Source organism: Leucoraja erinacea, chromosome 20 (genome assembly GCF_028641065.1).
Source record: "Leucoraja erinacea ecotype New England chromosome 20, Leri_hhj_1, whole genome shotgun sequence".
Classification (NCBI taxonomy): domain Eukaryota; kingdom Metazoa; phylum Chordata; class Chondrichthyes; order Rajiformes; family Rajidae; genus Leucoraja; species Leucoraja erinaceus.
Window position 1 is genome coordinate 17,760,297 of NC_073396.1, and position 17,740 is coordinate 17,778,036.

Below are 17,740 nucleotides of genomic sequence, written 5' to 3' on the forward strand. Positions count from 1 at the left end.
TTTTGTTGCATTGAATCATGAAAGGTAATGGATGACTTGCATTTACAGTGCATTCAGAAAGTATTCAGATTCCTTCACTTTTTCCACATTTTGTTTGTTACGTTACAGCTTTATTTTAAAATGGATTAAATTCTTTTTTTTTAATCATCAATCTACACTCAATATCCCAGAATGAAGAAGCGTGTTTAGAAATTTTTCCAAAGTAATTAAAAATAAATAATTGAAATATCACATTTACATAAGTATTCAGACCCTTTGCTATGACACTCAAAATTGAGCTTAGGTTCATCCTATTTCCATTGATTATCCTTGAGATGTTTCTACCAAGACAATGCAGGAATGGCTTTGTGACAAGTCTGTGAATGTCCTTGAGTGGCTCAGCCTGAGCCTGGACTTGAACCCGATCGAACATCTCTGGAAGGACCTGAGAGTAGCTGTGCATCAACACTGACAGAGCTTGAGAGGATCTGCAGAGAAGAATGGGAGAAATTACCCAAATACAGGTGTACCAAGCTTGTAGTGTCATATCCAAGAAGACTTGAGGCTGTAATTGCTGCCAAAGGTGCCTCAACAAATTACTGAGTAAAGGGTCTGAATACTTATGTAAATGTGATGATTCAGTTATTTCTTTTTAATTACTTTGCAAAAATTTCTAAACACCTTTTTTCGCTTTTTTATTATGGGGTATTGTGTGTAGATTGATGATTAAAAAAAAAACAATTTTAGAATAAGGCTGTAACGTAAGAAAATGTGGAAAATAATAAGGGGTCTGAATACTTTCTGAATGCATTGTATATAATTATTTGCACACCATTACACATTCTAGCTAATCAACTAGTATCATTGCCGTAATGCAAGAGACATGTCGATCTAAGACTACACGCCAAGCTCCCACAAACAGCTACTGATAGAGAATTGATTATCTGTTAATGTGACATGAAGCAGGAGACTCAAAGAGACTGATTAGATGAGGAATGGTGAAGCAGGTGATCCATCTGTAGCAGGTGTGACCAGGGGAAGGAGATGTTTGAGAGCAGGGGAATGAGGGAAAGCGCACAATCCATTATCAATGGAGAGTCATAGACAGACTTAACATTATAATCAATGACCTTTTGTTAGAATTGTCTTGTTCTGACAGAAACTCAAAGTTGCCAAATTCAATGTTGAGTGTCTAAATAGGAGGTGCTATTCTTTGAGGTTTCATTAGCGTGTTGGAGAATATTTGCGATAAGAGAGAGAGAGAGAGAGGGGGGGGGGGGGGGAGGAGAGAGGCAACTGGAAGCTCAGATCAACTGAACAGAGGTGTTCTCATTTGATCATACAACCTGCCTTTGGTTTCTCCAGTGTTGCCACAAACCCTATATCCAGTGCATTAGATTGGAAGGACTGTTGAGTTAATGCTTCACTGGTTTGTGTCACTATTGATTGGAGGGGAAGAAGTGAAAGTACAGATTAACATTTCCTGTTGATATGAAGTTACAATGAGAACAGAAGATGGAACGGTAAACCTTGAGTCATGGATGGAACATTTTCTTTCAAATGCTGACGAGGTAATTTTCCAATTTTACTATCAGAAATCATGAATGGGATGGCACAGCCATTGGTGCTGAGCCTCGACTAGTTACAGTCTATTATTGATGGTAGATGAAGGGGTAGTTGACAGATGATCACCTTTTTGGGAGTGTACTACATGCCTCCAAATAGTTAATGAGAATTAGAAGAACAAATATGCTGGGAAATTGCAATACTGAAGCCTCATTGTCTCCACCGCCATCTTGGTTACCAGATGCCCCAATGTATCTGCATGCGGCTGCAATGGTTGGAGAGTGACCTGATGTGAGGAACCAGTAAAATAGAGGCAGTCCTTGCCTCTACTACCAGGATTTATCCCCAGGCAGAATTGGCCGCTGAAAATATCTAACAGCATGGCTTCCCTCAGCTCATGCTGATGAGAAGATTCAAGTTAATCAGGGAAGCGCTTGCAGGCATCGTGGATGTTAATGGTTGCCTACACTGATCAGAAGGAGCAGCACTCAGCAATCTGGTGCCAGAGTTGGTACCGGTTCCTCAGCAAAATCAGGGTAGGTGAAATCGCATTGTCACGAACATAGTATGCGGGCGACCTCTATCTGACAAGGCACCCACATGGAATAGTCTTGTGGCAAGGACATCATGGTGTGCTTGTTCTCCATGGAGAGAGCAATCAAGTCTTGAGAGTATAACTGAAGATCTTCCCACCATTTCAGGCAGCACATCTCAGTGAAGGCAGTCGGAGCCCAGAACACATTGTTCATCAGACGAGTCCAGCTAGTCAGAGGTCTCTCTGAAGGTCTTGGAAGCTCTTTCTGAGATGGGCATCCTGCCCTGTGGTGCTCACTCTTAGTAGCCACAAGGGTCAAACTGAAAGATTGCCAATGGTAGCCTCACTACTGAGGAAATGGAGGAATGAGAGGCGTTCCCTGTAAGTTTATGTACATGCTGTGCACTCAAAGGTTGACGTGTAGCTCTTGACAACTGAAACCATCCAGTCCGCAAGCATTCCTTTTAATGGTGAGAAAATCAATAAATTGGCAAAAGGTGCTGCTGGTTCCAGGAGGGTCATAGTGGGAGCCTCTGTGCCCAGTTTGGGTGGAAAGATGCAGAGCATTGCTTTTAATGCTTTCAGGTGATATAATTGGCCTCTTTCTGGACAGGGAAAGGTGAGCTAACGTTGATAGCTCACAGGAGTCCAAAATCGTGATTAGTACAACTTCACTTGGACATGAGTGCAAGCACGATCCACTCCGGTTCAAACCAAATTTTCTGCAGGTAGCATCTAAAACGAGGCAATAGGTTTCACAATAGACAACAGGTGCAGGAGCAGGCCATTTGGCCCTTCGAGCCAGCACCGCCATTCTATGTGATCATGGCTAATCATCCCCAATCAGTACCCCGTTCCTGCCTTCTCCCCATATCCCCTGGCTCCGCTATTTTTAAGAGCCCTATCTAGCTCTCTCTTGAACGCATCCAGAGAACCTGCCTCCACCGCCCTCTGAGGCAGAGAATCCACAGATTCACCACTCTCTTTGAGAAAAAGTGTTTCCTCGTCTCCGTTCTAAATGGCTTACTCCTTATTCTTAAACTGTGGCCCCTGGTTCTGGACTCCCCCAACCTCGGGAACATGTTTCCTGCATCTAACGTGTCCAAACCCTTAACAATCTGATATGTTTCAATGAGATTTCCTCTCATCCTTCTAAACTCCAGAGTGTACAGGCCCAGCTGCTCCATTCTCTCAGCATATGACAGTCCTGCCATCCCAGGAATTAACCTTGTAAACCTACTCTGCACTCCTTCAATAGCAAGAATGTCCTTCCTCAAATTAGGGGACCAAAACTGCACACATTACTCCAGGTGTGGTCTCACTAGGGCTCTGTACAACTGCAGAAGGAGTTGGTGGTTTGGATAGGACAAGGTCTACTCCAAGGTTGTCAAGGTAATAACCACTCTAAAAAACAACAGAGAGAGACAGATAAAGACAAAACAAAACTAAAGCAGGACTCCAGCCATCAACTCTGCTGAAACAGAATAACTAATGCAAAGTAACCAAAATTGGTTGTGAGTGATAACAACCAGACAGAGGCGAAGAAATGAATAATGAAGTGATAGAAATGTAGGGACAAGAAAAGACAGACAAAAATGGAGGAATTGGTGACAGTTATGGCAGGAATAGAAAGAGCAGCGCAGTTGCAGTCAGGAACGGAGAGACTGGTGACAGCTACAGGTAGAGGTGGAGAGTTATGCCCCTGTCCCACTTAGGAAACCAGAACGGAAACCTCTGGAGACTTTGCGCCCCACCCAAGGTTTCCGTGCGGTTCCCGGAGGTTGCAGGTGATTGCAGGTAGTGGAAGCAGGTAGGGAGACTGACAAAAACCTCCGGGAACCGCATGGATACCTAGGGTGGGGCTCAAAGTCTCCAGAGGTTTCCGTTCAGGTTTCCTAAGTGGGACAGGGGCTAAGAAAGGCAAGAGTTATCAGAGGGGAGAAAGGCAGCTCCTTGTGTCATCAGTGAGCGGGTCCATCCCTGGCCACATCCTCACCTCACTGCTCGCTCTCCCTGGGGCCAGGGGGATGTCAGCCAATCAGAGGAGGCAGATCTTAAATGGGTAGCCAGGAGCAAAGATCGCCACCCTGGGGACCCGATGCTGCGGCAACCTCTGGCAAGGCGGCACGCCACACTCTCGCACAGATACCACTGCCCGCACGCACGCACACACGCACGACAGCTGAAGCCACAGCTACAATATCTGGCAGCAGACTGAAGAGAACGAGGGAGGCAAGAAACAAGGTGTAGTGACCATCAACCGGCCTGCTAGCAGCTCCGAAGCTAACCGCATTCTGCCCACCTTCACCACCACACCTGGCAGTTGTTACCAGGCCTTTCAACCACCGCCCAGGACAGAAAGCGGCCCCTATCCAAAGACCTCTACCATCTGCTGAGATCGCCGAATGCTTGAACAGGGTGGGAGATGTTTTCTTTCCCCCTGCATCTAAACCCACAGTGGTGAGACAGGGCCAGAGTGAACGAAATGGTGGCTTCTCTGAGGCTAAAGATGTTGCAGTAAATAAAAAGGAAAGAGTTCAAACACTGGGGCCCAGAAACTGCACTTAGAAACTCACCCACCCCCACCTACCCAAGCTCATTGGGTTAACAAGTGTTTCTAGGCTGAACACATTCAATTATTTTGCAAAAGCTACAGACTGACAGTGCTCACAGACATTATTAGTCACACACTTGCCTGTCTAAACCCAACTCTGGCCTGTCACTGGACGGTCACAGTACAACTAGGTGGATTTATTTGTTTAAAGCAACATCCTGTCAGCTTCAGAATTCACTGCCGTATGCTCGAACACCTTCCGACACCACCTGATGTGGTTAAACGACAAAAGTGCCTTCATTATAATTTAGTTTGTGAGGAGCAGTGCAGTGCTGCAGCTAGAAGAGCTGTTGTCTCACAGCTCCAGGTTCAACTCTGAGATTGGGTGCTGTCTGTGTTGAGTTTGCATGTTCTCCCTGTGACCGTGAGTGGGTTGGCTGCTGTGTAAATGGATGGTTGATAGTGGTGTGGATATCTGTGTGGATCTCTTTGACTATATGCAACAGGTGCCTCAATAGTGGCACAGCTGGCAATGCCCCTTAGCAGCAGTGTGATGATAGTGCCTGACCACTCAGGATGGGTTGGAAACCTCGGAGCAAGAGCTACTGACAAGGGCTCTCTCCCAGTGCCACACGGACACCATCACCCACCTGGATCTGTCCAAAGGACAATGCATCCCTGGCTCTGGTTGCCCACGTGGTCATCACTGAGATGTGTGGGACATCAGCCAGGGTTCCTGTCTCGGGGTCAGCATCACCTTGAGTTCCAGCTTCCTCATCATGGGATCATTCTGAAAACTGCAGCAAGTCTCCTCGTCTCCCAGCATCCTGGTCACCGCTGCTTCAGATCTTCCCCTCAGCCAACAATGAACCAATCTACATTTCCTTGATCATCATCTGCTCTGATCTGTCATTTTCACACCATACATTCTCTTTGTACCCAGCCATATACCTCCAGTTTCCCTCTCCCCGCCCGGACTCTTAGTCTGAGGAAGGGTCTCGACCCAAAACGTCACTTATTCCAGAGATGCTGCCTGTTCCACTGAGTTACTCCAGCAATTTGTGTCTATCTACAGAATATCTAAAGGTAGTACTCTGAAAACAATGTAATAAACAAAAAAAAGTTCAGCATGCATAAAACACACATATATACATACCCACATACATGGGTGATTCTTCAGTAAGTGTCTACTTTGGTGTCCTGCTACTTTGATGCTGTATATAAGGAAAATCCGTAATTCTATCTCATTTCTTCTTTTTCTATATTGTTACTAAACATAATCCTCATAAACAATGATTAAACACTAAGTTAATAAAGTGTTATTTTTTTATTTTTTCCCCGATGTTTGATGCCCCCCCCCCAACCCGGGAAACCGCAAGTCCCAATGGTAACTTGTGAAATTTCAAGTCAGCATATTTTTTTAGTGGGGATCTATCTGAAACAAAAATACTTTTAAACGGTAGGTATTAATAATTAAAATATTGATCACCCTTAAAAATATTCCTGTATTTTTGGTAACATTTTAAATCTTACCCTTTTTTTCAAAAATTCCCTGTCCCTACGATTGGGGTCATTTACCGTCACGCACCTTTGTTGAGCAATCCCACATGACTATAAATAGAATAGACGTGAACTTCCGATCTCAAACGATCGCGGACTTCAATAGTTACCTACCTTGTGAATTTTTCCTGATTCGTGGCACGAGAAACGTGTGAAAACTCTGCTTTTTGTTGCATAGCGAGGCAAGTACCTTTAATCACCATCATCTCCGACAGGTGTTGAAGTCGTGGAGAAATTTTTTTTTAATTTGATTTGAACCTGGAGATGTGTCCCTGCCATGTGCCGTTGTCCAAATGATATGGCCAGGCATGGCCTTCCGGCGAGGCCATGCTGTGCTAAAGGCTTGGGCCACCATTCCCGTCATGCCACCTACGTAAGGTAACCTCCGATCACCATCTAGCTCCATCTCCAGCTTATCTTTTCTTCCCTAATGCTAACCCTAATGCTAACACCAACACTAGCCCCAATGCCAGCCACAGCTCCCAGCCCCTAACCCTCAACCCCAGCTCCCAGCTCCCCGCTCCCCAGCTCCCAGCTCCCCAGTCCCCCAGCCCCCCAGCCCCAGATCCACATCCCCAGCCCCAGATCCAAATCCAAATCCCCAGCCCCAGATCCTCAACTCCGGATCCCCAGCCCCAGATCCCCAGTCCCAGATCCAGATCCAAAGCCCCAGCCCTAGATCCCCAGATTCAGATCCCCAGACCCAGATCCACATCCCCAGCGCCAGATGTGAGTGATAACAACCATAGACAGAGGCAAAGAATTGAATAATGAAGTGATAGAAATGTAGGGACAAGGAAAGTCACAGACAAGAATGGAGGAATCGGTGACAGTTATGGCAGGAATAGAAAGAGCAGCGCAGTTGCAGTCAGGAATGGAGAGACTGGTGACAGCTACGGGTAGAGGTGGAGAGTTAGGCAAGAGTTATCAGAGGGGAGAAAGGCAGCTCCTTGTGTCATCAGTGAGCGGGTCCATCCCTGGCCACATCCTCACCTCACTGCTCGCTCTCCCTGGGGTCAGGGGGATGTCAGCCAATCAGAGGAGGCATATCTTAAATGGGTAGCCAGGAGAGGGGGGCTGGCAGCCAATCAGCTTCAAGCGGTTGGAATGTTCTGGCCAACTGCCACCAACTGCCACCCTGGGGACCCGATGCTGCGGCAACCTCTGGCAAGGCGGCACGCCACACTCTCGCACAGATACCACTGCCCGCACGCACGCACACACGCACGACAGCTGAAGCCACAGCTACAATATCTGGCAGCAGACTGAAGAGAACGAGGGAGGCAAGAAACAAGGTGTAGTGACCATCAACCGGCCTGCTAGCAGCTCCGAAGCTAACCGCATTCTGCCCACCTTCCCCACCACACCTGGCCTTTCAACCACCGCCCAGGACAGAAAGCGGCCCCCATCCAAAGACCTCTACCATCTGCTGAGATCACCGAATGCTTGAACAGGGTGGGAGATGTTTTCTTTCCCCCTGCATCTAAACCCACAGCGGTGAGACAGGGCCAGAGTGAACGAAATGGTGGCTTCTCTGAGGCTAAAGATGTTGAAGTAATAGATAGGAAAGAGTTCAAACACTGGGGCCCAGAAAACTGCACTAAGAAACTCACCCACCCCCACCTACCCAAGCTCATTGGGCTAACAAATGTTTCTAGGCTGAACACATTCAATTATTTTGCAAAAGCTACAGACTGACAGTGCTCACAGACATTATTAGTCACACACTTGCCTGTCTAAACCCAACTCTGGCCTGTCACTGGACGGTCACAGTACAACTAGGTGGATTTATTTGTTTAAAGCAACATCCTGTCAGCTTCAGAATTCACTGCTGTATGCTCGAACACCTTCCGACACCACCTGATGTGGTTAAACGACTAAAGTGCCTTCATTATAATTTAGTTTGTGAAGAGCAGTGCAGTGCTGCAGCTAGAAGAGCTGTTGTCTGACAGCTCCACGTTCAACTCTGAGATTGGGTGCTGTCTGTGTTGAGTTTGCATGTTCTCCCTGTGACCGTGAGTGGGTTGGCTGCTGTGTAAATGGATGGTTGAGAGTTGTGTGGATATCTGTGCAGTGTCTCTCTTTGACTATATGCAACAGGTGCCTCAATAGTGGCACAGCTGGCATATTCCTGTATTTTTGATAAAATTTAAAATCTTACCCTTTTTTTCAAAAATTCCCTGTCCCTTCGATTGGAGTCATTTCCCGTCACGCACCTTTGTTGAGCAATCCCACATGACTATAAATAGAATAGACTTGAACTTCTGATCTCAAAAGATCGCGGACTTCAATAGTTACCTACCTTGTGAATTTTTCCTGATTCGTGGCACGAAAAGCGTGTGAAAACTCTGCTTTTTGTTGCATTGCGAGATAAGTACCTTTAATCACCATCATCTCCGAACAGTGTTGAAGTCGTGGAGAAAAAAAATTAGATCCCAGATCCCCAGTCCCAGATCCCCTGCCTCAGATCCCCAGCTCCTGATCCAGATCCAGATCCCCAGACCCCCGATCCCCAGCCCCAGATCCAGATCCCCAGCCCCAGATCCACATTCCCCCGCCCCAGATCCCCAGCCCTAAATCTAGATCCCCAGATCCGCTGATCCTTTTCCCCAGCCCCTGATCCAGATCCCCAGCCCCAGACCCCCTGCCCCAGATCCCCAGCCCCAGATCCAGATCCAGATCCCCAGCCCCAGATCCAGATCCCCAGCCCCAGATCCCCAGCCCCAGATCCCCAGCCCTAGATCTAGATCCCCAGATCCGCTGATCCAGATCCCCAGCCCCTGATCCAGATCCCCAGCCCCAGACCCCCTGCCCCAGAGCCTCAGCCCCAGATCCAGATCCTCAGCCCCAGATCCCCAGCCCCAGATCCAGATCCCCAGATCCAGATTCCCAGCCCCAGCCCCAGAGCCCCAGTCCCAGATTCAGAGCCCCAGCCCCAGCCCCGATCCAGAGCCCCAGCCCTGATCCAGAGCCCCAGATCCAGAGCCCCAGCCCTGATCCAGAGCCCCAGATCTAGAGTCCCAGCCCCAGATCCAGATCCAGATCCCCAGCCCCAGATCCAGATCCCCAGCCCCGATCCAGAGCCCAAGCCCCAGATTTAGAGCCCCAGCCCCAGATCCCTAGCCCCAGATCCAGATCCCCAGCTCCAGATCTAGATCCTGTTCATAACCCTTAGCAACTGTTGGAGCCTTAAGATAGTTTTAGGCATCTCCGCCACGTAACGGATATGACTCAGCGTGATGGAGATGACTTGATTGATTGTCGCCATCACGCTGCGTCATATCTGTCACATGATGTGCAAAATAATACAACATTTACCATAATTATCAATTGTAATTGATAAATGAACAGTATACATCTGAAGTTAATATTGTTTTCAAGGAAGTCGGTGAAACGTTATGTGACGGTTACCATTCTTGCTGAAAATCACCACTTTTTTCAGCAGTAAACTGTTACAAAGGTTTAAAATCAATGCGTTAGATTTTTTTTTGGTGGTTAATTTGAGGAAGACCCTATAATTTGAAAGACTACGACAAAAATGGCATTTTATATTCTTAAATCAGTTATATTTTACAGTGTTGTTCATCATAAAAATGCGACAGATATGACTGATCGCAAAGGGCAACCTGGAAAAAGTAGAGGAAAAAATGAATTCAATTCTCTAAAAATTGCGGCAAAATGTTTTCCCATAGTAGAGATGTTCATCTATGTGAAACAACATTCAAAGTTGTAAACATTTAAGTTTCATAATCGGGTTTCCAGAAATTTCAAAGTAGACGCTTACTGAAGAATGACCCCATACACATAAAAACAAACATTCAATAATAGTGCAAAAATATAAATATATGTTGTTCAGTGTGTGTGGGAAGGAACTGCATATGCTGGTTTAAACTGAAGATAGACACAAAACGCTGGAGAGAAGGAATGGGTCACATTTTGGATCAATAGACAATAGGTGCAGGAGCAGGCCATTTGGCCCTTCGAGGCAGCATCGCCATTCAATGTGATCATGGCTGATCATCCCCAATCAGTACCACGTTCCTGCCTTCTCCCCATATCCCCTGACTCCGCTATTTTTAAGAGCCCTATCACTTGGGTGGGATGACAGTTCAGAGGAGCGCAACAACAGCACTCAAGTCTGTGGTGCAGGTCTGGCTCTGACAAAAATGTAGTAATCAGAGACTCATTAATTAGGGGTCAGACTGGAGATTGTGAAGGTTCTGTGGCTGCAAATTAATCTCCCCCATGGTGTAGAAACAAGGAACCAAAGGTGTGGGAAAGAACTGCAGATGCAGGTGTGGGAAGAACTGGTTTAAATTCTGGATAGACACAAAATGCTGGAGTAACTCAGCGCGACAGGCAGCATCTCTTGAGAGAAGTAATGGGTGACGTTTTGGGTCGAGACCCTTCTTCAGACAGATGTCAGGGGAGTGGGCGGTACAGAGATAAAATGTAGTCGGAAACAGTAAGACTAGTCTGAGAACTGGGAAGGGGGAGGGGATGGAGAGAGAGGGTATGCAAGGGCTACTTGAAGTTAGAGAAGCTTGGGTGGAAGCTACCCAAGCAATACTCACCTCCAATTTGCGCTAGGCCTCACTCTGACAATGGAGGAGGCCCAGGACAGAAAGGTCAGTGTGGGAATAGGAGAGGGGGTTAAAGTGTTGAGCGACCGGGAGATCATGTAGGTTTAGGCGGACTGAGCAGAGGTGCTTGGCGAAACGATCGCCGAGCCTGTGCTTGGTCTCGCTGATATACAGGAATCCACACCTGGAAAAACAGATACAGTAGATGAGGTTGGAGGAGGTGCATGAGAAAGGCCAGGTAAAGGCTAGGTCAATCTTGGGTGTTTTATGTTAAGAGCCAAATAGTCAGCAACAGCAGCACACAGAAAGAGAAGGGATGATTTAGGATTTGTAATGAATTATTACTTTTTCATCAAAAGCCAGGACCAACATTCATGTTGTCCTTCTATTATAGTTATATTGGTGTTGTCGGGCGAAGTCTGGAAGCATGAAGACGATCGCGGAGAATGCTTTGTTTCGGACAGCTGGGACTCCTGCCAGCACGTTGAACCCTGAAGAACAAGTTATCATGCGCGAGAAGTTGAATGGGACTGATATTGGTGTCCTAGTCGCATACTTCGTTTTTGTCCTGTTTGTAGCACTCTGGGTATGTTCTTGTTTGTCTTCTCTTTACACTATTTATTCAAAACGCCTTCTTAAATTAAAATATCTCATAAATTGCAGACAGGTGATATTCAGTGAATTATATTTCTCCGTGGACTTCAACTCCAAAATCTACAACATGGTAGAAAGCAAGTGTTGGCAGTCAACCTTATCACCATGGGGCACAACAGTGCCAGCTGCTTTCATACAATTTATAGCAGTTGTGGTCTTGATTATTATCACCCTTTTCTGTACCCGACCAATGCAGGGAGAGGGTTGGTGAAAATATCATTGGCTTTATGATAGTTTGAGCATTTTTTAATTTGATAATCCTCTATTATATAATTCCTTATTTTAGGTTTTTGGGAGATATTATTTGTAGTAATTTTCATTATACTAGTAGCAGTGTTGGTTTTAATAAACTTAAAAATAATGCTCTTCTGTGATTCTTGGTTTGAAGGATTCAGAGCTGAACACATATAATAACAATTGATTCAATTCAATGATACCTATTGTCACATGTACCTAGCAACAGTGAAATGCTTTGTTTTACATACCACCCGGTAAACCCATACCAGACTTCAGCTAGGCAGTACACAAGTGTTGTCACGTGTCTGGCGCCAACAAGGTTACAAAAGTTCACCAAAAATTCCTATCTACTGCCCGATGCTGCAGCAGCCCTGCCTAGCCGCCGGGTCCCCCTTCGGTCCCGTCTTAGCTCTAGGTTCAATTTCTCTTTTGCAAGGTACATAAATTAAATTCTTGAGCAATCACCACCAAAAGCAATTGGCTGAGATTCCCTGTCAATGATAACTTTTCAATGGTTTGGAAAAGGAAAAGAAAGATTTTTCATTTATATTGTGTCTTTCAAGACTGAAGAAGGATATTCTGGGGCGATCAGCCAATGAGGTTTTATAGTTAGAATCTAGGAATAAGAAAGGGATGATCACTTTGATGGGTTATACAGTACTCTAGGCCTCCCAATATTCAACAAGAATTAGATGAACAGATATGTAGACAGACTGTAGTTAATTAAATATTTTGACAAATAATCATTGATACAGTAAGAAGAAGTGGTGCAACTGGTAGAGCCGCCTTACTGCGCTAAGAATGCAGGTTCAATTCTGACCTCAGATGTTGTCAGTGTGGTGTTTCAATGTTCTCCGTGTGATCGCATGTGTTTCCTCAAGTTTCCTCCCACATCCCAAAGACATACAGGTTTTTAGGTTAATTGGCCTTTCAATATTGCCCCTAGTGTGTAGGGAGTGGATGAGAAAGTGGGGTAACAAAGAACTAGTGTGTATGGGGTGATTGATGGTTGGCATGTACTCAGTGGGCTGAAGGGCCTGTGTACATGACGTATCTCTCTAAACTCTAAAAATATGGCATCCCACAAAAATATTGCAAGAAATAGGCAGATTGTTTGTGGGAGCCCTGATTGAGAGATAAATATTATTGTTCTTTGAAAAGTGCTATGCAATTTTTTTACTTACCTGGAGACCAGATGTGGGCCTGGTTGAATATCACATTGGATCTGATCTTATCATTCAGTGGGAATAAGAACTTGGCATTCATGAGTGACATAGCTATTCCACATCAAATATTTTTAGTTTTTTTCATATCTTCCCTTCCCTTCAAATAGTGCAAGTCTGCAGCACTCCACTGTACAGAATAAGGTCTCAGACTCAGATACCAATTACCATTTTTTTACATTTTCTCTGTTAGGCTATGTATAAGACGAAGAGGAGCACTGTCAAAGGTTACTTCCTGGCTGGCAGGAACATGACTTGGTGCCCCGTGAGTATTTTGGCTTATGACTTTGTTGGGTTCCCAGGATTTGACACTTTCTGATCATAGTCCCTTCCCTTTTGTTTTAGATTGGAGCATCGCTGTTTGCCAGCAATGTTGGAAGTGGCCATTTCATTGGTCTGGCTGGGAGTGCTGCTTCATCGGGCATTGCTGTCAGCGCCTACGAGTGGAGTGTAAGTTATTTATTCGTCAAAAAATCAAACCATAGAATTCAGCCACTGATGCAGATGTACTGGAATAGGCATTAGTCACTTAAACCTGTTTTGTCATTCACTCAAATTAAAACTGAGCCGATCACCTTATCACTGAGATACACCATCCCAGGTAACATCCTGGCAAATCTCACCGACACCCTCTCCTGTCCAATCATGTCTTTAGTAGAGTATGGCCTTCAGAACGATATGAAGTACTCCAGCTGCGTCATTATCAATGTTGCACGAAAAGCTTCTTGGTCTTATATTCTACTGCCCAGTATGTATCCCATATGCCTTCTTCACCATCTTATCTACGTTTGTAGCCATCTTTAGGGATCCTTAGATGTGTACACTGAAGTCCTTAATATTTATTGTGTGCGTTATCCCTTATTAGGCTTAACAAAGTGCATCACCTCAATTTTATCAGAATTAAATTCCATCGCCCATTGCTTTGCCCATCTAATGATTGATATCATACTGTAGCTTACCATTACACTCTTCACACTCAACAGCATCAATTTTGTTGTGTGGTCTGGAAACTTATTAATCACTTTTTAATCTAAATTGGTATTACATGTGATAATAAATGTTCCAGCACTGATCCCTGTGGTACATCACTCACAAGCTTCCCATCATAAAAAAATATCCTCCACCATCATCCTCTGCCTCCTATTACCAAGCCAATTCTGGATTCAATATGCCAACTTACTGTGCATCCCATGGGCTCTAACATTCTGGACTAGTTCGGAACAGCTCACATGCTACAATGGGCTATAAAGTGAAGTTAGGCAGTAGCAATGGCATCAATACATCTCTCCCTGACAAGCTCAATAATAATAATAATAATAATAATAATAATAATAATAATAATAATAATATATTTTATTGTCATTGTACATCAGTGCAACGAGATTTAGTATGCAACTTCCAACCGATCTAAAAGAAGAGTAAAATAAATAAATAAGCTGCGTGACGTGACCATCCAAGGGAGACAGTCCAGAGGGGATGGGGGACACTAAGCAGGGCCGGTTCAGAGCCGCTAAAGCTCTGGGAATAAAGCTGTTTCTGAGTCTGGAGGTTCGGGCGTAGAAGGCCTTGTAACGTCTGCCAGAGGGAAGTAGTTCGAACAGTCCGTTACAAGGGTGTGAGGAGTCTTTATGGATGCTGACGGCCTCCCTGAGGCACCGTGTGTGGTAGATGCCGTCCAAGGCTGGTAGCTGTGTCTCAATGATCCTCTGCGCTCTGTGGACGACGCACTGAAGAGCTCTCCTCTCCGCTTCCGTGCAGCTGAGATACCACACAGAGATGCCATACGTTAATATGCTCTCTGTGGTGCAGCGGTAGAACGTTGTCAGCAGCTGTTGGGGCAGACCAGTCTTTTTTAATGTCCTCAGGAAAAACAGTCGTCGCTATGCCTTCTTGACCAGCGCAGCGGTGTTGGTGGACCATGTGAGGTCCTCAGAAATGTGAGTGCCCAGAAACTTAAAGCTGGACACTCTCTCCACACTTTCCCCGTAAATGGAGCTTGGGTCGTATTCTCCATTATGGGACCTCCTGAAGTCAATAATTAACTCCTTGGTCTTGTAGGTGTTTAGTGACAAGTTGTTACGTGTGCACCAGTCCGCCAGGTTCTGCACCTCCGCTCTGTATTTTGTTTCATCACCGTTGGTGATCAGCCCAATCACTTTTGTGTCGTCTTCAAACTTCACGATGGTGTTGGTGTCGAATGCAGGAACACAGTCGTGAATGCAGAGGGAGTAGAGCATGGGGCTTAGTACACAGCCCTGTGGTGTGCCGGTGCTCAGGGTGATAGTGGAGGACAGGTGCGGGCCCAGTCTCACTGCCTGCGGTCGCTCCGTCAGAAAGTTCAGGATCCAATCGCATATCGGCGAGCTGAGGCCTAGCTGGTGGAGTTTGGTGGTGAGCTTGTTGGGGATGACCGTATTGAATGCAGAGCTATAGTCAATGAAGAGCATCCTCATGTACGTGCCCTGTCTGTCCAGGTGAGTCAGGACAGTGTGAAGAGCCAGAGAGATGGCATCCTCTGTTGATCTATTTGCCCTGTATGCAAATTGATGAGAGTCCAGTGAGGCAGGGATACTGGATTTGATGTGGGAGAGGACTAGCCTTTCGAAGCACTTCATTGGGATTGGAGTTAGGGCAACCGGGCGGTAGTCGTTCAGGTTGGTGACTTTAGACTTTTTCGGCACCGGCACTATGGTGGCTGTTTTCAGGCACTTGGGGACCATTGCCAGAGATAGAGACAGATTGAAGATTCTCGTGAATACCTCCGCCAGCTGTACAGCACAGTCCTTTAGTACCCTTCCCTGGACTCCATCCGGGCCTGCAGCCTTGCGTGGATTGATTCTACGCAGAGCGCACTGTACCTCCTGAGTGCTCAGTGTTAAGGCCTGACCCTCCGCTATGGCCGGGGTTATTCCACTCCTGGTGGTGTTGCGTTTTACAACTCCTATTCTACTCCCTATACACTCACAATTGTGCAACCACTTTCTGCTCTAACTCCATTTACAAGTTTGCAGAAGACACCACCACAGTGGGCCGGATCACAAACCATGACTTGATGGAATACAGGAAGGAGATGGAGAACTTAGCAACATGGTGTCAAGACAACAACCTCTCCCTTAACATAGAAACAAAGAACTGCAGATGCTGGTTTATACCATAGATAGACACAAAGTGCTGCAATAATTGGGAGTTCATGTTACAGTTGTATAAGACATTGGCGAGGCCACACTTAGAAAATTGTGTTCAGTTTTGGTCACCCTCTTGTAGGAAATATATTAAGCTGGAAATGGTGCAGGAAAGATTTACAAAGATTAAAATCAACCTTTCAAATTTTTCATTCACCATCCCTGTAATTTTGCCTTCTTACCAATATGACTTTGCATTATTTCAACATATTATCCCGAGTCTCTGGACTGCTGTGATCAATCCTTTTAACAATTCTATGAGTTGGCATGGATAAGGTGGGTGAACAGCAATATAGCTCTACGACTCTATGACTTTGACACAGATAATTTACCATAAATTCTTGGGTTTATTTAACCCCATTATAATTAATAGTTCCTATGTGCTGTGATTTTTATAGTGACCTGTGTGAAAGGCAACAATCCTGTGCAACTAAATCGTGGTATTTGCCCAAATACCATGCCAAAGTGCTTTTGAGCTTCTCAGTCCAATGAAGAAAACAACAACAAAAAACTTGCATTTGCATGGCACTCACTGAACTTAAAGGCCACAAAGTACAATGGGGAAGGCAAGAGGAGGGTGATTTTCAGGTGCAGTGGAAACTCTGGTGGGGCTGATGTGGCAGGAGGACTGGAGAGGGGAGTGTCTCTGGAGTCGAAAGGGAACAATTCTTTGGGACACAAAGTACAATGGGGAATGCAAGAGGCTACTGTGGTTGATTGGCTACTGTAAATGACCCTTAGCATAAGTATGCAGCAGAAGAATCTAAGGGAAGGGTGCAGATCCGCTTCAATTTGGTGGAAATTTTGTGTCTAGTGAAGGGCAGCTCTTTTTCCAGCGGTTAAGACGATAACACAACGATCAGATTTCTGATATATCTTTCTATCATTTACTCTCCAGGGAATGTATGCCTTGATGATGCTCGCCTGGCTCTTTCTTCCCATATACATTGCAGCTGGAGTAAGACATTTGTTCTTTTTACAGTTTATATTTTCATAGTGATCACTGATGTGTTTTCTGGAATTAAACGTTTTTTTAAGTTGAATGTGGGAGCGAATTAGCAACATCCATGCAGATTTCTTGATCAGGCCCATTGTAGAGAATTAGACTCAATGTAATCTTCACTAAATCTGTTTGGTTTATTTGGTGGGTGTGATAATGGGGTGAAGTGTGAAGGCCTTTGGTTAAACTCAAAATTGCACTTTCAAAACAGCAGCTCTGCTTGTTATTAACTGCTTCTTGCATTTACCAGAGGACGGTTTCACTCCTCATAGAAAATCTCCACAGGACATAGAAAATTACAACACTGTAGCGGACGTGGTATTGTCTGTTAAAGAACTAGGTAGACATGAAGTTTGTCCAAAATTCTTGTTCTTTATTGTTACACCAATTCTCCTCATTCACCAACCCCATGCACGCACGATTAACCCTTAAATACTCCCCAGGGGCACCCGTGACCACACCGTGACCCCTACCTCTCGTCACCAGGACACGTGAACCCCCAAGAGCCGAAGGTTATGTACAGTGCGTGGCCCCACATTACCTCGGTGCCCCCACATTACCCCCCCCCCCCCCCCCCCCCCCCCCCCCCCAGAACCGTAGGCACAATAACGGACGGACAGCCGAAGGAGGCGGCCGGACCTCGTACGTACGTCCACACGCAAAGGTT

The 17,740-nt window shown here is 45.6% G+C and overlaps 1 protein-coding gene across 4 annotated transcripts in view; it reads left to right on the forward strand.

The window, feature by feature from the left end:
* Positions 1–7,209: 7,209 nt before the first annotated feature.
* Positions 7,210–17,740, forward strand: part of LOC129706845 (sodium/myo-inositol cotransporter 2-like) — a 69,866-nt gene continuing 59,335 nt past the window's right edge. The window contains exons 1-5 of one of the 4 annotated variants that reach the window (XM_055651401.1): positions 7,210–7,489; positions 11,172–11,363; positions 13,085–13,156; positions 13,237–13,341; positions 16,972–17,031. In XM_055651401.1, coding sequence (XP_055507376.1) covers positions 7,250–7,489; positions 11,172–11,363; positions 13,085–13,156; positions 13,237–13,341; positions 16,972–17,031 — 669 coding nt within the window. In that variant the 5' untranslated portion in view covers positions 7,210–7,249. Of the gene's footprint in view, positions 7,692–11,171; positions 11,364–13,084; positions 13,157–13,236; positions 13,342–16,971; positions 17,032–17,740 lie in introns of all 4 variants that reach the window. The other 3 variants (XM_055651400.1, XM_055651402.1, XM_055651403.1) reach the window with 3 other exon arrangements.